At 40.3% G+C, this 22,245-nt stretch overlaps 2 protein-coding genes across 14 annotated transcripts in view; one reads left to right on the plus strand and one right to left on the minus strand.

Moving 5' to 3' along the window:
• Positions 1–10,965, plus strand: part of KIAA0319 (KIAA0319 ortholog) — a 57,540-nt gene extending 46,575 nt beyond the window's left edge. For 4 of the 13 annotated variants that reach the window (XM_017836959.1, XM_017836958.1, XM_017836963.1 and 1 more), the window contains 6 exons: positions 90–249; positions 1,544–1,686; positions 2,281–2,403; positions 3,804–3,894; positions 5,416–5,507; positions 6,364–9,057. In XM_017836959.1, coding sequence (XP_017692448.1) covers positions 90–249; positions 1,544–1,686; positions 2,281–2,403; positions 3,804–3,894; positions 5,416–5,507; positions 6,364–6,542 — 788 coding nt within the window. In that variant the 3' untranslated portion in view covers positions 6,543–9,057. Of the gene's footprint in view, positions 1–89; positions 250–1,543; positions 1,687–2,280; positions 2,404–3,803; positions 3,895–5,415; positions 5,508–6,363; positions 9,058–10,042 lie in introns of those variants that run through there. The other 9 variants (XR_001878363.1, XR_001878364.1, XR_001878362.1 and 6 more) reach the window with 9 other exon arrangements.
• Positions 10,966–11,643: 678 nt separating this feature from the next.
• Positions 11,644–22,188, minus strand: ALDH5A1 (aldehyde dehydrogenase 5 family member A1). The gene is given in 11 exon segments (XM_017836956.1): positions 11,644–14,447; positions 14,603–14,661; positions 15,404–15,573; positions 16,871–17,029; positions 18,292–18,435; positions 19,300–19,443; positions 19,872–19,988; positions 20,259–20,429; positions 21,359–21,442; positions 21,579–21,894; positions 21,896–22,188. Coding segments are annotated over 11 exon segments (1,863 nt in total). The 3' UTR covers positions 11,644–14,241.
• Between the last annotated feature and the right edge of the window lie 57 nt (positions 22,189–22,245).

Consider the following 22,245-nt stretch of genomic DNA (forward strand, 5'->3'; position numbering starts at 1 on the left):
ATAAATACTTTCAAGTACTGCATGTTGTCTTCAGTTGGTACTGAAATATTTGCCAGGCTCTGAAAAATAGTATGTTCTTCTTCTGTCAGATCCCAAAAGGAATGGTCTGGTGGAGCTGATTCTGCAGGTTGGAGTGGGACAGCTGAGTGAACAGCAGAAGGACACTCTGGTGAGACAGCTGGCTGTATTGCTGAATGTTTTGGATTCAGATATCAAAGTTCAGAAGATACAAGCCTACTCAGATATAAGGTACAAAGATATCCTCCTGTACCAGAAAGATTTGTGATTTTCTTTGCCTCTTTCACAGCTCATAATTAGTTGCAAAATAATCTTTTGTAAGATGACAAAAAATGCTGTACTTCTCAACAGAATGTACTTTAAGAGGTGACTGTCTTCTGCGGTAGAAAATCGATGAAATAAGCTCTGTGGAGGTCTAGAACTGAAGTATTCTGTTTAAAAAAAAAAAATCAAACTTTTTCTGTATAGATTTTTTTATTTTTTCCTTTAGAGAAAGTGCATGGTTATATATTTCAGTGTCTTTGTTCCCTAAAGTGCTGCTGTTTTTTCAAAATGCTGGACAGAGTGAAACAGAGAGACTTTCTCACAGTGAAGCAAGTATTGTATTTCAAAATAAGGTTCCAACTCTATTTGATCAAACCTTTTTGTTTCTACTTCTTCTCTAAGGTTTTGATATTGTTAATATTTTATAAACATTTTCCCAGGTAACTGGTAATGAAAACCCATTTTTTGCAGAGGAAACTCCCCAGTGGGTACTCCTACATGTGGCATTTTACTTTGAAGTAGAAATACCCTCTCTACCTGCTGTAGAGAGCTAGAGATGGCTGTGCATGCCCACAGAACCCAACTGATGTTGACATGAGTTACCTTTAAATTCCTTCCTGTTAACTACTTGGCAATTTAAAGCCCATTTCGGTGTTTATTTAGCTCTCGGGGAACCTCTTAAAATTTAAAAACACAGTTTGGAAAATCTACCATTTATAGCTATGATATTTTTAATAACAGTGTTTTAAATTAAAATGTTCCCTGAAGGGTCTGATACAGGATGAGATCAACACCACCCAACTTGTAAGTTGTGGATGATGAGGGAAGAGGGCTTCCATATGAAGTCTCTGTATCCCTTGCTTCTGAGCTTTTTCTCCTATTTAATTCGGTTTCCTAAAGTTAGTGAAATTGCTTCAGAGCACTTTATGACAGGTTCTGCATGAGGGTGGAGAAAGCAAATGTATATGTACTTCTTAAAGCAGAAGTCAGGAGGACCAAGAAGGGAATTACATTTGCTGTTGTCCTCACATTTCTTCTGTGAAACTGAGAAGCCAAAGAACTGCTGGTGCTCCAAGTTCAGAAGTCTGTGTCATTTGAATGGAGTTGACTGATCCATGGACAGAATTCTCAAATCTTTATCAGTGGTGACATTTGCTTTCCAGAAACAAACAAAACTAAAGGCTATATATGCCTTTATACTTTATTACTGAATGCCTGACAAAAGTGATCTTTGACAGCAGTCATGACCTTCTTTCTGCAGCACTGCAGTTGTGTTCTACGTGCAGAACGGGCATCCTTCCACGGTGATCAAGGCATCAGATGTCTCAAGAACTCTGCACTTGCAGCTCTTGAAACAGAAGGCTGACTTCCTGCTCTTTAAAGTCCTGCGAGTTGACACGGCTGGTGTGTTTTGTACCGTGCTTGCTCATCTTGGAACTCTGCATGCATTTGGCTAACACAGTGCCTGGAAACAGTGCATGAAGGCCTTCTGTCTGCCATCTGGTGTCTGGGCTTGGGTGTAGCTTTCCAAAAGATAATGTTGAAGACAATACTTAAAATGTTTCATGATTTGTGGAAAACTGGTGCCAATTACTTGTGTTCTTTTAAAAGACATCATCTGTGACAGCAGGCAAAAGTACATCTTAATCTGGTCTGCATCAGGAAGGCCTGGAGAATGAGGATAAGGATACCTTACATAACATCTTTTCTTGGAAGATGGGCAAAATTCAATATAGCCATAATATAGATATGTTTCATGTCTCTGGTTCCTTCAGAGCTTATAGTGTTCAGTAAATAGGCTGGTAACCTAACTTGTTCTTGTCTGCAAGTGTCAGGCAGAATGATCGGGTGACTGCTGTGTTATAACCTAGTCTTCTAATATTTTCAATATAGATAGGCCACTAGGGTTTCTTATAATGAATTGCTGCTTTTGCCCAAAAAGGATGCATGACAAGTTGTCCGTTTACACAAGTGACCCACGTTTGTTTTTGTTTGTAGCCTGTCTTTTGAAATGCTCTGGACATGGGCACTGTGACCCCATAACAAAGCGCTGCATTTGCTACCAGCTGTGGATGGAAAACTTGATACATCGTTATCTAAATGATGGAGAGAGTAATTGTGGTGAGTTTGGTGTTGTGGAATGTATTTTAAGAGTAACTCGTAGTCTTGCGACTGTTGATTATTTGCTCTCAGAATGGGGAATACTTAGGAGGTAGATGTTGAGGGAGGACTAAAACAGTCTCTGTTTTCCAGCCCAGCAGTACATTTCTGTGGAAAGGTATTTGAATGATTTCCTGAAATTACAATGTCTTGGCAGTAGTAGCCTGTATTTAAAATATTTTAAAAGTTTAAATTTTAAAAAGAATCACTATCTGATGAAAAATATGTGAAAATTTTCTCACGGGAGAGAAATTTTGCAACAATTTGGGGCCAGTTGGAGGGATTGTTGAATAACATGGGCACTGGAAAGCTTTTGAGTAGGAGTGTTGCAAAGCTGTAAAAGAGACAGCAACTTAGATTCTCTGAGTGGGTGGTTGATGCTTCTGTGCTAGAAGTGTGATCTGATCTAAGCAAAGAAGACATCAGTGTTCTGGACTGACCAATACTGTCACCTTTAGAACCTCAGTTTCTTAGCATGATTAATTCCACTGTTTCTTTCAGTTTGCCTGTTGCATCTAGGAGATGCAATTTAGGTTCACCAGCATGATCCTGTCTATATTCTATGGCACATCTAGTTTATCAGCTTAGATTCTCTATTTCAAAAAACTAATACTTAAATTTAAATTTAATTTGTCTTCTACTTAAGTTGAAATAAAGCTCAACTGTCTCAGTAATGTGCAGGCTTGGAGACATTTGCTGAGCAATGCACTAGTCTTCAAGTAAATCTATAAACGCTTATAAGGAGCTTAGTACAAGCCATTAAGTACAAGCCATGGGCTATGTAGTAAACAAAGACTAATGACAACACAAAGAGAGTGGTAGGTTTTAAGCCTGAGGCTAGGACCTCCTGCAGCCCTGCTGTGCTATTCCATAGTATAATAATAACACTGAAAATAGTGAGCATACACATATTGGAGTTCACATTATTGCACATCTCTCTGTATCCTTCTGTTTTCCTGGATTTATAAATGTAAGTATGCAGGTAGAAAGATCTATCTCTATTCAGCTGCTCTTTTAAAGCACTACTGCTCTTTTAAAGCCAGACCTAGAGTACCCCTATGTTTATTTCAGTTAGAGAATGATAACTGAGGTGGTAACCATGCCCCTTTGCAGGACTTTCAGTTCTGACATAGACTTCAGAAATCTTGGGACGGTAAAAGGTATTAGAGTGGAAGAAAATTTTCTAACATGCACTTTCAGTCTTAAAGCTTAAGAGTTTTTAGGAATTCTTCTTATGAATGTGCTGAGTTTTCCTAACTTCCTGTTGGCACTCCCCATTTCTCAGAATTGGTTATTTTAATAGGGTTTGTATTAGAAATTATTCATGACTTTACAAAGCACTGTTGTGTTTCTTTTTTCAGAGTGGAGTATACTCTATGTGACTGTATCTGTTTTTATTTTGATTGTGGTCATGGTAGGGCTTGCCTGGTTCTGCATCTGCTGCTGCAAGAGGTACATGATTTGTGTTTCTTTTTGATGGGGTATATGCAAAAAATGCCATATTTTAGTCCAGTCCTTAGCACTAAACCACTGAATTCTTTTCAGACATGTGAGGAGCTTCCTGTAGCTGTTTCTGTAGAGACACACTTTTGTTGATAAAAAGAGTATCCATTTGTGTCTCTGTGCTTCTCTACATTAAAAAACCCAAAAAGCTAATGTTGCAGCATCATTCATATGAAGTGATAATTAATGTCAAAATGCTGAGAGTATACAACAGATCTTCACAGTCTCCAAGTCCTCCAGGTACTCTATCCTAACAAAAAAGAGGCACACCCTGAAGGTCACTCAGTGATAATGGAATGTTCTAGGCCATGGGAAAGGATCTGCTCCCAGTCTTGTGTTTCCCCTGGACAGGAAGGGTGGGTAGGTAGGCTGCATGTGGCTAACAGGCAAGGAGTACTCCAGCGATCTCAGTTATGCAGACTTCTTGCTTCCTCTTTCCCTAAACAGTTCTATCTACTACTGTATGTTGTTTCCCTTTCTGCCCTCCCTCCAGTCTTTCCTGGTGAGCTGATAAGAAATTCTCTTTCAAGTGACAGGCCCCTGCAAGTTCTGTCACTAGAGCAAGTGTTTCTGCTGCAGCCCAAACGGCTCAGGAAATAGGTAGCTTGTTCAGGTGTTAGTAAAAATAAAATGCTGTCAAAATCTTTCCATATTTTCAACTTTTTGCAGTATATAAAGGATGTGTGGGAGTTGATGCTGATTTGCTTTTTGTGGTTGAAGGAACAGTGCTGTTAGTAGAAAACTTTAGATAGTAAAGTGTGTCCCACTCCACCCCCACAGTGTGGAGCCTCACAGGCTTGTGTAGATTTGATGATAAAGGGATTCTTTATTAGTTCAGCTGCTTTTGTCCTTTGTCCTCATGTGGTTTGTGCCAGAGAGTGAGGGCTGGTTGATACAGATCCATGTGAAAAAGGGGAAGGATATGCTGCACAGGACAGAATGGCAAGAGATTCCCTTTGCTTTAGGGAAACTACAGGGAAAAATACACTGTAGTCCTAAGATTTGACCGGAGTTTTGGAGGTTTTAAAGACTTTGAGTTGCCAAATGATTTCTTTTTTATTTTTTTTTAAAGACCATAGAGGGGAGGCCAAGTGGCTGGCTGTTGCTGTAATGTTGGCTGAGCAGTAAAGTGGCTTCACTGTGAACTGTGAGGGCAAATGAATATATGTCTGCCTTGTCTGTAGTAACTATGTTGAAATTGAACAAACTGAACCCCTGTGGCCTAGGAAAGCAAATGAATTTGTCTTACTTTCTTCATCTTTGTATATCAGAGAGAAAATAAATTATGCTGTCTTGTCCAGATTGTACAGTTGCTTTATGCAGGTGTAAACTGGAACAACTATTTTAAAGTGGAGGTGAGAAAGTACAATGACACTGTGTATATCAGGGTATATAGCTATGTGTATGAAAAGGACCAGATTTATGTGTGTACATGAGAATTACATGTCTTTGTGGTAACTTCCTTTCTAGCAGAAAGAGGACAAAGATAAGAAGGAAAACAAAATATACCATCCTAGATAACATAGATGAGCAGGAGAGAATGGAACTACGACCCAAATACGGTAAGTGCTATATGGTAAGCTGTGAACTCATCCACCGAGCGTACAGTCAATGTGTCTGAATTGACAGCTGTAGTCAGGAGGAGCCCAGAAGCTGACCTAAAAGTTTGGAAATGGCAGAGTCAGACAATGGAGTGGCTAGAGGGGAATTGCTTCATTTCTTGTATGAAGCCTTGGGCTCAGCCACTGCTCTGAACCTCTTAGTTAATCTTATTTTAGAACATTTTATTGTCCCACAGACATCCTCTATGTAACCTTTTCTCCTCTGCACATGCTTTAATTTGGAGCTGTTTTTATTGCTGCCCAGCAGTTCCTTCCTGACCTATAAGTGCCCTGTTAAACCTCAGTAGACTTCAGCTGCTGTTTACATATATTTTGATTTCCTTAAATTCCAGTTTTTAGCAGGGGAAGTGTTGGAATCCAAGGAATTAAAATCATCCTGAGAAATTGCTTTCCTAGAAAGACAGAGATAACATTTCTGTAGAAACCATGACCTTTCATTCCCACTTGTGTTAATAAGACACTTGAGTAGACAGACTAATTTCCAGATTTAAGCTATTAAAAGTACATTAGGTATGTACTAAGATAATCTAATTGTTTCAAATTTAAATGCATATATTCAGATTTCAGAGCCATAAACTGATAGGCCTGTAGTGAAGTCGGAAGAGTATCTGCCCGACAGTATGTGATAGTTCTTAGGCCAGTTTTTATATTGGTAGTGGCAGTGGTGCATGCTGTTACATTACACTGCAGAGAAGGTTTTCACTTACTTTTCATATCACAGCAGGGACAGTGGTGGTTAGTTATTACTAAAAAGTCAAATCTTTCTAATGAGTTTGTTTTGCTTTTTTATTGTCAGGTATAAAACACAGAAGTACAGAGCACAACTCCAGTCTGATGGTCTCTGAGTCAGAGTTTGACAGTGATCAGGACACTATCTTCAGCAGAGAAAAGATTGAAAGAGAGAATCCTAGAACACTTATGAATGGATCCATCAGAAATGGAGTTTCCTTCAACTACAGCTCCAAAGACAGATAACTGAATGAGGGTAAAAGCACAGAACATGCTGGTGCAACACATCTGAAACGTGTTGGCTCACCTCTGTTTTTTCTAGAACCAAAAGCTTCCTAAATTATCAATTAATTGCAGATGAAAGGGTAAATTTTTAACACAGGTAGAGGAAGGAAGAATGAAGGAAGAAAGATTAGATGGTCCACTAACTCCTCTTGTCACCATTATAGGAACAAGGAAAAGCACATCTTATTTCTTCCATGTTCCATGCTGAATGTTTGTCTGAACTTCTGAAAGCCCTTTTTTCTATGTCACTGCTACAAAATTAGCCAGGGCTCTTGTGCTACAGACTGTGATAACTAACAATGGCATATAGATTCATGTCCTGTGCTCCTAGCACTCTCTTGGAGAAGCAGTGTGGTTTATAACAGCAAAAGCCAATATAGATAAATTCCATTACAACTATAGAGAGCAATATGTGGCCACAGGCTCCATCTTAATTTTCAGTTCAGGATGGAAACACAAAGAGCATTTTTAGTGCATTGTGTTTATCTGACTGTGCTTTGTGAATTCTTTTTCTAGGGTAGTATTCATGAGGTGGAAATGTCTTTGTTTTGTTTTCAAAGAAAGTTTTCCCCTGTATTTTCATAGGAGGTATGATGTCTACAGGAAAGTACAGCCTTAGGCTGATTCTGTAATGATGAAAGTGCTTTATCTATGCCATGTCCATCCAGGAAACTGTAGCGCCTTCAGAAGCATTTTAAGCATCCCAAGCAACCTTTTGCTTAGACGTCACTTTTGAGGAGCTCTGAACCTTCTAAGACTAAACACTCAGCTGAGACGAGTTTTCATCTGTCAGCCTTAGTGCTCAGTTAAAGAACGTGCCAGGCACTTGTGTAGTGAAATGCTTGTGGCAAATACCATGTGTGAAGCAGGAGGTTCAACACTTACCTTCATTGTCATGGGAATTGGTACTGAACAAGGTTTTAGCTTGAACATTAAACTGTTTTACTTCTTCCTCCGTGGCTGTTCAGTGACTGGATGTGTTGACCTAAAGAGATCCTTTCAGGTTTTTGGCAAGGGTAGGTGTATTGAAGTTCTTAAAATCCTGTTCACAGTCTGGATAATTTCTTCACAGCCTGCTTGTTAGGCTTTAAAATCATGCCCCCACAATACTGTTCTTGAAATCCCAAACTGAAGAACTGGCTTTTATACATAAGCCTCACTTGGTGGGGACATCTGTGTCAGTGGTACTGTTTAACCATGACGTCGGCTTTTCCTGGGGGTGCTCTACTGATGTGCTGGAGTCGTAGGCTGAGATGGAGGAATGATGTGTTTCGATGGAGAAAACATTCCTCTGGGAGCATTTTGGAGAGAGTTTTTTTGGTTTTAGTCCAGAAGTAGAGAACCCAATATTGGAGAAGGATGGAGCAGTATAGAGATCAAGGGGAGCAGCATAGAAGGCTCAGGGAGGGTATAGCCCATCTCCATCATGAAGAATAATTTAGTGGAGAATTTTAGGGCTTTCTCCATCTCTTCTTAGAAGTCTGAGAGACCAGAGTAGCTGAGTTGAACACTGGGGCTTCTGTGCTTCTCTTGTTAATGGAGTTGGGCAACTAGGTTGGAAGGAATCAGTAGTCAAAAGTTGCAGCAACACGGCATGCTCATAACTTGTTTCATACCTTTGATTCTCAAATGCAGCCAGCAGGAGTCCCTAAGGCTACTAATACAGCACTGAGGAATATTTATCCTGTGCCCAGCCCTGCATTTCTCTGAAGAGCTTTGTGTGGCTGCAGGAGTCATCGTGGAGGGAGAGGCTGTGAAGAGCTAAAAAGGGCTAGTGCAGGTGTTGTCTATGTTTTTCCCATACCCACCAGCAAGGTGCAGTATAAATGGTATGATTTGCTTTCTTCAGAAACCAAGTTTCAACTCTGTGTATGGGGGGTTTAGCATATTTATTGAAACAAATCTACTTTATCACACTCTCCCCCTTCTTGAGAGTGTGTGTGTATATGTATATATATTTTTAAATAACTTGGTCAATAAAAGCAAGGTCAGCTTCTGATGTCTTTCAGTTTCTGCTCCAGATGTGTTAACGTAATAATGCAGTGTTTACTTTAAAGTATTCCTGAATAAAGTTAAGGCCCACTCAAAATACTGATTTTTTTTTCATTTGAAATTCAAATGTTGGGCTTAATCCATTCTGCACAACTTCCCAGAATGTTCCAGCAGGAATCACGCTCATGGACACATGCATTTTTAAACAAGCAAACAAGTTGCTTAAGCAATTTCAACTTTGTGTTTGCCATGCTGCCATTAATGCTTCTGCTAAATACTGTCTCCAGTGTGCCTTTATCTATAAACTTACCTTTTAGGACATGTCGGTGCAGTCAGCAGCATCCATCAGTTTTGTAAGATCAGTCACTTTATATGTTTTGGGTTTATTTTATGTTAAAAGCCAGTGCAAAAGGCTAGGAGGTTGTTCTTTCAAGGAATTAAAATTCAGACATCTTTTTATGAAAAATAAAAAAAAACAAACAAACAAAAACCCAAACCAAACCCTAAAACTAAAGGTTGATTCTCTAGTAAAACAAGTACAGGAATCAGGTTTTTCTTGTTCTGTGTGTAAGCATACATTGTCAACTCTGTCCTTTTAGGTAAACAGTCTTCTCTCCCTCTGTCAGATGCATCACATGTAAGTACTGTTCAGGCATCTGTTTTGTGCTGACAGCTGTTTGCTTATAGGGTATCAATTTTGCTTTTCTTGGTCTCTGTGGGCAAACAGAAGTGTGCACACATACAAGGAACTTAACAGTGTGTGAACTTAACAGAGAGAGAGTGAGTGGGTGCATGTGTTCTCTGTGCTGGATGCACACTTTCCTTAAATATTCTGATGTTCTTGAAATAATTGAGTTTAGGCAAATGTCCTGTTTCTGCTTTTAGCCTTAAGTGAAACTAGTTTTCCCCCCCAGTATACTGATAATGGGCAGTAGTCAGATGGAGCTTTGGGATGGTGGTGATAAAATGACATTTAGTGTAGTCTTCTGCCATTTATTTGAGGTTTGAGAGAGGTAAACATTCCTCTAGAAGAAGGAAAATGGGATAGAGAGGTGAATTCGTTTCTTAATATCAGTTATTGCTTATCATTGATCCTATCTAGAATATTAATCCCATATTTCTGCAGCAAAGAAAAACCGATTTCACGTTCCTTTTATATCCTGAACTCCCCAAGGCAAAGGAGAGAAATAAAAAGTTTAGAATTGAATTTTAAAAAGGAGGCAGCAAAGGCAAATAATTCTTGCACAGGCTATGAATCAAGTGCAGATGAGCTGCAAATCTGTAGTTTGTCTCTGTATGGAAGCACTTCTCCCTGTGGGTGGATGGGTGAGTTATTACAGAACTTACATTAGGAACCTGTTTCTAGAAAATGTTATTTATTGCAATTGCTATTGTATTGTAACTGGAACTGTTTCCGAGCTGAAATTACTGCATTTATGTAACTAATAAATTTTTGTCTTTCCTTTTAGGAACTTGTCAGGTACTCTTTTAGGCATGGTGTACTTTATTGGACTCAACACTCAGGTCAGGCTAATAGACATACGTTGTATACCATAGCTTATGTCTGTACTCAAACATAAAAGCAGTGCAATAGCTGATCCCTTCCTTTTCTACTGACAGAAGCATCTTCTTCGACAGAGGTGACATAATTCAGTACATCAGAGAGCAGGAAAAAAAATAATTTACTGCAGTTCACAGTAGGTATTCTTGTGGTGCTTGTCCTTACTTGGTTTAATTGGCTGTGTGTAAATAATCACCAGCTGTCATACCGAGTGTGGTAATTTCACAAGTTTTGTGGCTTACTCTATAACAAATCCAGTATCTGAGAGCGTTTGTCAGTACAATGGCTGCTTTGCAGTAATCAGTGTCCAATATAAACCAAAATACTGTGTTAGATAGAGGCAGGTTTTGCTGCCTGTTTCTGAACTTCAAAAGAAAAAGTCCTTGCATCAGTGTGTGTGAAGTTTGTGCTAATTTGTGATAATAAAAGGTACTATGAGATACAAGTGTCTTTCTATAAGGAAAAATCATACCTCATAAAAGCTATACTTTTAAGTGTATTTGGATACATAGTGCCGCAGTCTATAATGGCACCTCATACATTCATACTGGACTCCTGCAAGGGCACACTGGCTGCTGAATGAGCTGATGAGATACATAAATGTCCTGTACTGAGGAATGGAATCTGCCCCTTTGTTATTGCACTGTACAGCACTGTAACAGCAGTAGCCTGCCCCCATCCCTTTGAGTAGCCTGGTGCAACAGAATATCAGCAGCAGTGATTCCTAAACAACTTCAGCCAGTTGTGCAAAGTAGCTTGAGCACTCACTGATAAAAGTGAATATGCCACCAACTTCTTGTAGTTGTTCCTGGAAGGTCCTAAGCAGGGAGTCTTGACACAGAAGAACTTTAAACAAGTGCTAAAATGTAACACAGAGCTTCTGAACACACTACCTAAATCTTCTTTAAGTTAGCTAAGTTGTTAATATCTAGCAGAACAGGTAAGCACAGCTTCTGGAGAGTTTGTAACACAGAGAAGACAGGCAGCCGGGGTGGGGTGGGGGTGTCAAACAACAGCTATTTAAAGAATAACCTAAGAAAATAAAATGGAAATTGGCCATGACTAAATCAGGTTGGAAATTAAGACAGTTTCTGAGGCTTCAAAACTGTATTAACTAAATGAAAATAAAAGAGCTTCTAAAACTCTATTTTAAGTCTTAATAAATGAGGTAAAGAATTATGCAATTAATCACATCATGAAAGCAGAGAAGACACTGATATACAGAACCTCTGTGTTGTGACAAAATGTTTGATTCAGCATAAAAGACTTGCATACAAAATGACTGACAGCATATTACTATGTCAAAGTAGTCTCACCTATTTGATTTAGATTCAAGAGACTCTAATTGGGGGTACACGTTGTGCACATGTGGATGCAAAGAAGTGTCGTCTTTTCCGGTGATAAAGCTGGCAGAACAAAATATTCTGTGGAAATCTGAGAGACTGACCTTTATGTGGCTGCTGTCAGATTGTTGATTCAACATTGAATGAAGTGAAGTAAGTCACAAAATCCAGTGCTTTCACAGAAGTTATTTATTAACTAAAAACATTTTTAATCACAGTTTTAATATCCAGAAATTGCTAAACTATCACAAGTGCAATCGACATAACTAAGGTGTGAGAATTCAAGTAAGTCTTTTGTTGAAGAATCACAGTTTTTGTTATGAAGACAACTTTGATTATTCTGTGCTTAACTGATGTAGACCTTACTGACACAAGGATACTATGCTGGAATCCAACCACAATCCAATCTAGACAAAGGTATTTTTAAAGTTTATTACATACCTTATCTTTATTTATGGTTTGTGCTTGTTATCAGGCATAGTAAAAGGTATTATTTGCTAGAAAAAAAGGTAAACATTTACTCATTAAAAGTGCTATTCTCAGAAAAGACATTAAGATTTCAAATGTATCAACGCATCAGATCAGTAATTTTGCAGTGAAGAGAGCAGGGGGTTAAAGAATTTATCCTCCAGCTGCACTGTCCTAGGAAGTACACTCACATTCAAGACTTCACTGTCATACAGCTGTAAATGAGATGATTAATTTTGACCTTATACTGCAGTCCACAGGCAGACAAATAATTTAAGTCAGCAATTCAGTGGCAGATATTCTACCTGTGTACAACAGCTGTACCTGTGCCTGCATCACTGTGTTGTGGTACCCAGGCACCAAGTTATGACCTTCTTCTACCTAGTTACCCTCTCAGTTAGAAATAAACACACATTGGCAGCCAAGGCTGGCAAACAGTTTCCTCTTCCACAACACTGTATTCCCCAAATTCAGGCAGGATATGTGCTCAATAGTGTAAGGTTAGAAGCTGGATATGAGAAAGTTTCTTGCAACTAGTGTAGAAATAGGCCATCCTTTTTTTGTACTTGTCAACAAGCACAGGTAACAGTACTAAGTCCTCACTACCATAAATGTGTTGGGAATTACTGGAAGGGCAGTAAGTGTCCTTTAACTGCCCTTTGCTTGGCACGATGCACACACACTACTGACAGGTAATGTGCTCCAGACCCACCTGGTCTCAAGTGTTACACAAATATAACCATAAAAAATATTTAAAAATAAGAAGTAGCAGTCAATGCTACTTTATGTGCGCTTTAAAAAAAAACCAAACCAGAACTGTGAAACTCTTTTGGCTTCCCTTCCCCAGGGCTTGTGTTACCTTTGCTTTATGGGATAAAATATCTTAAAATATCCCATTTCATGGGGTACATTCATTAGTTTACAGGAAGAAGACCTCCATTGCAGTCTTTTATTTATTTTTAATAATGAACACAAGAAACAAAATTTATTCCACTTAGCCTCTGCAGTGCTGATTTATTTGCCAAATTAACATTGCACATTTTTAAAAGTGCTTTGCTTGACTGCCATTAAAATAATGTTTAAACAACATTGTTTATTTCATATTAAGGAAGTTTTGCATCATCTTTCAACGATGACAGAATACTGAGGTGATGTGTCAAAGTCTCATCTCTAATCACTACTATTTAAATCTTTACTAGGTCATACAGTTAGCCATGTTCAAAGGTTTTTAAGTCTTCCTCCCTAATGGACATTCACCTGCATAACCAAAAATCCAGTTTAAGGCACAAAGCCCAGAGGGATGGAACCATTTATCTGCTTGTATTCTTTGGAGGTGGAGTAATGTTCCTTTAGATATTGCATAACTTCTACCCAAGGAGAGTCATGGTCTTTTTATGGAAGGGAGGGAGTTTTATCTATATCATCATGTCACCACTTGTGCTTTCTTCACACAGCCCTTATATTGTCCCCTTACAATTCTGCAAGTTATTCCTGTAAGTATCCCATCTTCCTCCTGCTACTCACTAAGCCAGCAATTCTTTGTCCTGGACTGTCCCATTCCTAGGACTGGAACTAAGAGCTGGGGCTAAGACACATCAAACAAGAGCCATATTTGATCCTAGGCGTGCAAGCTGTTAGGCATAAGTCACGGCTCTTTGCTAAGAGACCAAAAGCTGAATAGGGCTTCTGCAGTCAGCATTTACAGCACCGAAAAAGCTGTTTGTTTGCCTACGTGGATGCCTAGCTGTAGCTAAAAGCAATTCTTCACGTTTTGTAACCATCAGATTCACCCGTAATTAAAAAAAAAAAAACAGACACACTTGCTTCTAAAGGATGTCATATAAGCACATTAGAAAATGTGAGTATTTACACAAAATTTTAAAGGGAGACCGCCATCCCAAAGCCTCCCACATCCACACTGAAACACGAAAGGTACTAGAAAATGGTGGTCTAGTTTCCCCTTGACATAGGTTATAGTCTATTTTCATTATGCACCAGCCTCCAAGTTCTCCCAGTTACACAGGGATAATCCAAGAATAATAAATGTGCATCCCTACTCTTTTCTAAAAAGGATGGACATTTTGATCACATTGCTGAAAAATTGAAGGTATAAACAAAGACCATGTAAAAACATATGGCAGCACAGAATACTGTAAATATCTTTACACACACAGAACGGGGTTACTTAGTTTTAAAGAAGGTAGAAGTTGCATTCATACTTATTTCTGCTTCAAGAAGCTTATTAAAACTAGAGCACTCTTTTCCAAGCTGTTGGGATTGTGCTTTTTGAAGATTTTTATAAGCCTCCCAAGCAGACATATTTTATTTCTAAGTATTCATCGATGCCATACTTTGAACCTTCTCGCCCTAAGCCAGATTCTTTTACCCCACCAAAAGGACATTCCACTGACGAGATTATGCCTTCATTAACACCAACCATTCCAACTTCCAGCTGTTCCGCGACTCTCCAGATTTGAGCTGGATCTTGGGAGTAGAAATATCCTGCCGTGCAGACACAGAGATACAGGAATGAAAATCAGTAAGAACAATTGCAGAATACTGTGAAAAAGAGACTTTACTGACATTCAAAATCATCACCCCATCACACTACAGCTCTTAAAACCACAGAAATACACTTATCTGACAAAGAGGCATACCTGCTAAACCCACATTAGCTGCATTTGCTATAGCAACGGCTTCTGCTTCAGTCTCAAATCTGTCAATAGAAAGAAAAAATAAAAATGAGGCTTGCAGTTCACCTACTGTATTGCTGACTTACTGACAAGAAGCAGTTTTATTAGAAATAAAATTTTTTTTTTCCCAAAAGTGTACTTTAAATAGGTAATTTAACTTTCCCTTTGAAACAATGGAGGAGTGTCTACCTCTTCTTTTAAATCATACTAGCAGTTTAAATTAAGATTGCCTTTATCCTCCCTAGATACTAGTAGCTAAAACATTTACTTCACATTGGTTAGCCCACCTATTTCCCCAACTACACAAGCACTCTCAACTCTGAGAGGTAACTGGATGTTCTTCCATCACATCCAATTGCTCTGCAGAGAGGCAGGGAAGGTTTTAAGAACAGACAGCTCTAAGTCATCCTCTGTCAGAAAAATTTAGGACTAGTAAATCACATGACAAAGTCAAAAGTCGTGTCTCCTATTTCACACCACAGATATGAAGGTTTTTCTGTTATCTACCCTTGCTTAACTATTAATACACTTTAAAACAAAATGATTTGCAAAAAGTTGCAGAGATGCTAAAATCAGGCCAAGAGAGAAACAAACAAACCACATAACCAAAGTATGTTTTCACATGTGCACCCCAGTCTTATTACAAGACTTGTGTGATCATACAAATTTTTTTTAAAAAACTGCCTTTCAAATCTTGTTTATTCAAAATAATCTTTCATTGGTTTTGTAACTGTTATTTTTGATCTGGAAAATTAATAATCTTACTTGATAACTGGTGCTAAAGGGCCAAACGTCTCCTCTTGGGTGCAAAGCATTTTTGTTGTAACGTTACTAAGTAATGTTGGCTCAAAGAAATTCTTCCCCAAGCTGTGTCGTTTCCCTCCAGTCACAATAGATGCTCCTTGAGAAACTGCATCCTTGATGTGTTTCTCTACCTGAGGTATGCATAACAAAAATCTCAAAGTCGGCATTTAAGAATGAAAAAGAGTACATTTCTCACTGAAGAAATAATAGTCTCCAATATTAAAAAAGAAAATCTTGAAGAGAGGTTTATAGTTTTCAGAGGATCACTTGCAATATAATCTAATTTCTCTTGAATTTTTATTTCTCTCAGTCTGATATAATTTCAGAGGGATAAATTTTGAGTATGGCCCCAGTCTCATCAATATTAAAAAGTCAACTTTTCTGCTGAAATTAAAAGACTACATTTAATATGAGAAAAAGCCTTTGCAGGACTAGAAGTTATATCTTATACCAGTGATAAGGCACTATGAAAACAGAAATACATGACAGCTTTCAAGATGGTACTGGCAAGAACATTTTCCACCCCCTACATCTACATTCATCTAAAGACAACAAATTAATAAGAAAACTAAAGCAGCATTCTCCACCTAGAACACTGTCCTTTGAAATTACAGAAAGTCTCTTAAGTGACTATATACAGTGTTTGCTTATTTGTATATATAGTTGTATGTGATATGCACACTGCACTTTTGTGATGCACAAAGGGAAGGCATGAAGGAAAGAAAACAAGTCCTTTGTCTCCCAAATAACTAATTTTTTTCATATTCTATTGTTTTATAGACAGAGAGAATCTGGCAGCATTCAAGTAGAATGGATTCAAACCAAGCCTGCATATATCTGAGCCATAATATCTTACGAAGTATGAGCCACATAATTTAGTAATCTTTAATCTTAGGAAGAAAATGTGTCTTATTAGGATTTAAAAAAAAAAAAAAATCCTGGAGTCACAAGTCATCCAAAACAGAAAACCTGAACCACGCATGTAAAGTTTCAAGTGATTGCAACATCCTGAGTTCTGGTATTTTTAACCCTGATGAATTATTCTGCTGAGGTTTTGCCAAACAGAGGCACTGTTCTTCAAAATAAGTTTTCAATCATAGCATTTCAGAACTGCAGGATCACCACACAGCTCTCACAGTGTATCAAATTTCAGTAAATGGTCTTGAGAACAGCTAGGAAGTAATCAGGAGGAATCAGCTTCCCCTAAAGGAGGCCTCTCTTTCTCTTAATGGAAATAGGGGAATGATACATGACCTGTCCACATCTGTTTGTCTATGTGTACATGAGGACTTGGAGGACAAAACACACTTCCAGCAACATTGCAAATACATTCTAATAAAACAAAACCGGTCAAATATAAATTTAAAGTTACTTTCTGGATCATAAAAAGAAAACTAAAATGTCAAAAATAAAATATTTTACTTATACCTTCTCCACTGCCTTTTCATTTATCAGTGGTCCTTGGGTAGTTTTTGCATCAAATCCATTTCCAACATGTAGTTCTTTCTCTATAGCTTTAGCAAACTTTTCCACAAATTCGTCATGAATTCCCTTTTGCACCAGGAAACGGTTTGTGCAGACACAAGTCTGAAAACAAACATGAAAAGGAAAAAAACTTTACAGTAGTTTATATTGTATTTAATCTATCCATTAATTCTTTCTGGCCTTCATGCCACAGAATCATTTTACAACACTGATGTCCTCTGCCTCTTGTCCCTCACCTTAAGCTGTTACCTTGCTATGCCATTTCTTTTGACACCCATTTCACTCTAGAAATACAACAAGCTGTCGGTATGTGTGTGAAATACGTCACATTGCTGAAGTTGCTTACACTGGGTAAAGGTTTTCTGAGTTTTGTAGGCTTAAATATATGGATCAAACAAGGTCCAGAAGCCGCACAAAATACCTTCTAATTAGACTGCAGAATGCTGGAGTAAGCAGCAGAAACTCAAATCCCATTTGGTGGTGTAGAGTCTCTTTTGCTTTCTTCCTGGAATTTGTTTCTAAGTGCTTTCAATGGCCTATGTATTTGTGCTTCCCCTTTGCTCTGATGGCTATGGTATATCAGAAGGAACAGCTAATTTATCCTTCTGTACAGCAAGAACAGTGTAGTGGTGCCTTTTATGTTAGGTCTTGTCCACTGTGGGTCAGATCCCTCAGTGGTCCTTGTCTACTTTTGTTTCCTTTCTTTCTTCCCAAGATTAGTGTTATGTCTTCTTCTTCTGTTATTCAACCAATATGTTCCACACAAAACAACCTCCCAATCCCACTGAAAACTTGCTGCTTATCTAAAGCTGGAGTTCATCAACTTCATGTTCACATGTACAGGTAATACCCAAAAGGCTGGAACAGCCCGTCTCAGCTGACTGTTCTGCAAAGTGATGCTCTTACAATTTTTTTGACTCTAATTAAAATACATTTGAAGCAACGCACACTCAAATCCTGTCTTCCACTTTTTTTAAGCTACTCACTGTGGAAAAAACTATCTGTCAGTATCTTTTAATAGACTGAAGCAGGACGGTGTCTTTCACAGTTCTAGTTCTCCAAGGAATGTAATGTTAACAAAGAATATGACAAAATGCCTTATCACTTCTCAAGCTCTTGTGAGGGGTCCTAGTGAACATCTTCTCAGTGACTGCCACATATGTTGTGAAAATATTTGGGATTTTAGTGTTGCTATTCAGACCTGCTGATGACTGGCTTGAGTGCCCACAGCCATGTGTGAATCCAGCATCTTCATAATGAAGTGCTCTGTGCTTTCCTTTTACATAAAATACCTTATTTACAGCTTTAACTACATGTACAACTCTTCACTTTCTAGAAACAAGGACAAAAAAGTTAATTCTCACCTGCCCCGAGTTTCTATACTTAGAAGCAAGGGCTCCTGCAACAGCACGGTCCACATTGGCACTGTCAAACACTATAAAAGGAGCATGTCCTCCAAGCTCCATGGAAACTCGCTTCACAGTGCCAGCTGCGTGTTTCAGCAATATCTGTAGGCAACAAAAAAGACAGAGAAATCTGTACCTCTGCCAGATGTGAACTGTGGAATCATGGATATGAGGCAGTGAAAAATTAACTCTGGCAAGGAAATAATCTGCATTTCTCTATAATGTTAGATTATTTCCTATAACAAAAACAAAAATAAATTTCCTTCACTGAAATCTTTAAATTCTGGCCAAGAACTAATGAAGAGAAGGATTTTGATCAACCTAAGGTCAGGTCAAGCTTTTACACAGTAATATTGTTACTTCTGTTTGCTTGTTCGATCCTTTCTCAATAATAAAATCTTGACTACTCTTAGAAAAGTTTTCCAAGATCTGACAGAATTTGGGATCAAGATTTTTCTTGATACTAGACCTTTTTGTAATTCTGCATACAGCCATCCCATAGAATTCTATCATTTTCTAGCCACACTCTGCAGTTTTAGTGATTTCATTAGATGGCAACAAGATTGCTTACTGACTACAGCTGACAGCAGAGATTCCTGAGCCTTACTTCTCTAACACTTTCTCTCATCTGCAGGAGCCATTCCTGAATAGTACCTTTGAAATTCGGTTTCAGTGTTCTTATTAGTATGTTGTCACCTTATCGATTTAGAACAAAAACATCTTATGTAAACCTGTCCACATTATAATTTAATAAAGGGCAGTTATCAAGACGTTGCAGACAGGCATCCTCCTGTGAAGTACTGATACTAAACAAATAGGCAGTATCTCAAGAAGTACACAATTATTTGGGCAGTCTGTGTACAGCAGCCAAAACAGAAGGCTCCGTATAAAGGCACACACTTTCCCCCTACCTTTCCAGTATAACCACAGTAATAATCTTCATGGATATTCTGTCCACTTATGTACCTTTCCCGTTGCTGTAGAGCCAGTAAAAGATATTTTGGATACCAGTGGATCAGTGCACAGCACTTCCCCTACAGCTGCTGTCTGTTGTCTGGAACAAGGAACAACGTTATACACTCCTGCTGGAATTCCAGCCTGGTTTGCAAGCTGCAGCAAAAGAAAAACAGAATTTCCATTATCAGTGCATTTTGCATTAGGAATATTCACAATGTTTGTTAATTGTTTTGAAAAAACTAGTCTGTAAGTCAAGAGAAGCCAAAAGGGCTCAGCACAACTAGTAATAGATGCCACAGTATCAAGAGAGCAGCTTGCTCTGGTTTAAGCTGTCTGTTCAAAGTAACCAAATGAAAGATACAAGAATGTTTTGTGTGGCTAAACAGCCCAATCCTCTTTGAGGATCTAGACCATATTAGAGGCAACTTCCAAAGATTCTCACTAAAATAAAACTGGATCAAGTCAGCCAGTTTGCCCTTTCTTCAAGTATGAAGGGGGCCAGAGTTACCTTCACAGCACATCCGACTCCCCATTTACAGCTTCAGTCAACTGCTAAGATAAAGCTTAAAATGAATGCTCACCTCCCCAAGAGCTAATGCTGATAAAGGTGTGTCCTCTGCAGGTTTCACTACCACTGTACAGCCAGCTGCCAGAGCTGCACCAACCTTCCGGGTAATCATAGCGCTGGGAAAATTCCACTAGGGTGAGAGAAAAAAGTACAGTCCAAGTTGGGAAAATTCTGCCACCTGTTTTTGCAGAAATAACTGGCATTTTCTGTGATTAGTTGTGCATGATGTACTTTGTCCTAAGTGAATATTAAAAAGAAGCACTGCCGATCAAGGAAGAAGGTAGAAATTAAAATTTTCAGGGGCGTTTTCCAGGGCTGGAGGAGCCATAAGGCCACGGCCCCATGCTGTGGGCTGAGCTGAAAACATCCAGGTGATTAGAAAAAGTTCAGCAATGCTTACTGGGGTTATAATGGCTGCCACTCCTACTGGCTGCTTCAGCACCAGCACTCTTCTGTCTTTTGCAGACGCTGGAATAACATCACCATAAATCCGGCGAGCCTCCTCCGCAAACCACTCCAGAAATGAGGCAGAATACACGATTTCACCCTGTGCTTCTTTCAGAGGCTTCCCCTTTGATTAAATCATATTGAAGACACATTGTAAGCGGCAAACTGAAGCACTAAAAACAAATTCAAGTAATTATGCAGTTTCTGTTTTTTTCAGAGTACTTTATGGTTCCCTACCTATCAGGTACACTCCAAGATCTCCAAAAACGATTGTATGATTGCAGTAGCAATAGTTGTGCAGCGACTGTATAGTCAATATTTTGTATGCTGAGCCTGGATTCATATCGGCTCAAGACAACGAGCAATAGCAAATGTATGTATTTATTTATAAACTCTGCAGTTAGTTGCTATTGCCTTTCTGAAGAAAGAACCAAAACATGGCAAAACAGTTACAAGTTCATGCCAGAGACATTTGTTTTGGGAGTATTACTCTGAACTGTCTCCAGGGCTGATCCCTTGGACTAAATGACCATTAGCAGCTATGACACTACAGAGGAGCAGCTTGAAGTATCTTCCAACAAGGTTTCATCTGAAAGGACACCCGTTTGTGAGCTCCCAGACTACTCTGTGGTACAAACTAAAGCAGACTATGAATCCAACCTGGCGACTTGCTTTAATAGCACTTCAGGTTTTTTCCCAGTCAATGACACTAATAAAACACAAACATTCCTGCCATGAGGACCGCAGTTTAGGTGGACAACATGGCTCACCATGAAGCACAAAGTGGGTTCTGGCTTTTGCGCGTTAAGTACCACTGCCATCAAACCAATGCCCTAGTAGAGCAATGGGAACGCACAATGCGCCTCAACTTTTTTAAGTTCTCAGAAAAGCTAGGGTGGCTAACTGGTGAGATACACACAGGATGTTTTGTTAGCGGTCAGTTTTACTTTATTTCGCTGCTCGCATCTCTGTGTCGGGTTTCCCAGTCCGAGTGCTGGCACAGGGCAGTGCCCGTGCCCACGGGGGCAGAGGCGGCCCCGTCCCCCTACTCACGTTTTCGGCCGTGATGATCCGCGCCAGCTCCTCCTTGTTCTCCATCATCAGCTCGTACCATCTGCGGAGCCGCAAGCTCCTCTCCTGGCAGGGAGAGACAAGGCTGCCGCGGCCGCCTCATGCAGGGACGGGGCAGCGGAGCCCCGGGAGCCCCGGTCGGTGCCGCCCGGAGCTCCCCGCCCGCGGGGCCCCCTCGCCGCCCCCTCCCGCGGCCGCTCACCTTGGCGGGCAGGCGGCCCCAGGCGGCGCCGGCTTCGTGCGCGGCCCGCACGGCCGCCCGCGCCTCGGCCGCGCCACAGTCCGACACCCGGCCCAGCTCCTCGCCGCTGGCCGGGTCCTGCACGGCGAAAGCGGCGGCCGTCTCCACCCAGCGGCCGCCCACCAGGCCGCCCCGGCGCACCAGGGCGGCGGGCAGCGCCCGGCTGGCGCCCCGCGCCGGCCCCGCGCAGAGCGGCGGCGGGAGCCGCAGGAGGAGGCGGCGGCGGGCGGCGGCGGCGCCCCGCGGAAGGACGGTCGCCATGGCCGCGCTCGGCGACAGGCGGCGGGGCTCCGGCAAGGCCCGCCCGCGCCGCCCCGGAGGAGGAGCCGCGCAGGGGCCGGGCACGAAGCAGCGTCTCGGCGGGGAACGGCGGCGGTCCCGGCTGGGGAGCTTTGTCTTCCCTGGCAGGGATTGGAGCGTACGGGGTTGGGGGGGGGAGGTGTTTGGCTTCTGCTTCCTGGAGTCCCGTTACTCCTGCACCATCGAAACGCCCCTCCCCGGAGGGAGAGGGGAGGGTTATAATTATAGGATTATGGAATGTCCTGAGTTGGAAGGGACCCACAGGGGTCATCAAAGTCCGATTCTTGGCTTTGAGGACACCCCACGAGTCACACCATGTGCCTGAGAG

The sequence above is a fragment of the Lepidothrix coronata genome, unplaced genomic scaffold (assembly GCF_001604755.1).
Source record: "Lepidothrix coronata isolate B3197 unplaced genomic scaffold, Lepidothrix_coronata-1.0 Scaffold289, whole genome shotgun sequence".
Lineage (NCBI taxonomy): Eukaryota > Metazoa > Chordata > Aves > Passeriformes > Pipridae > Lepidothrix > Lepidothrix coronata.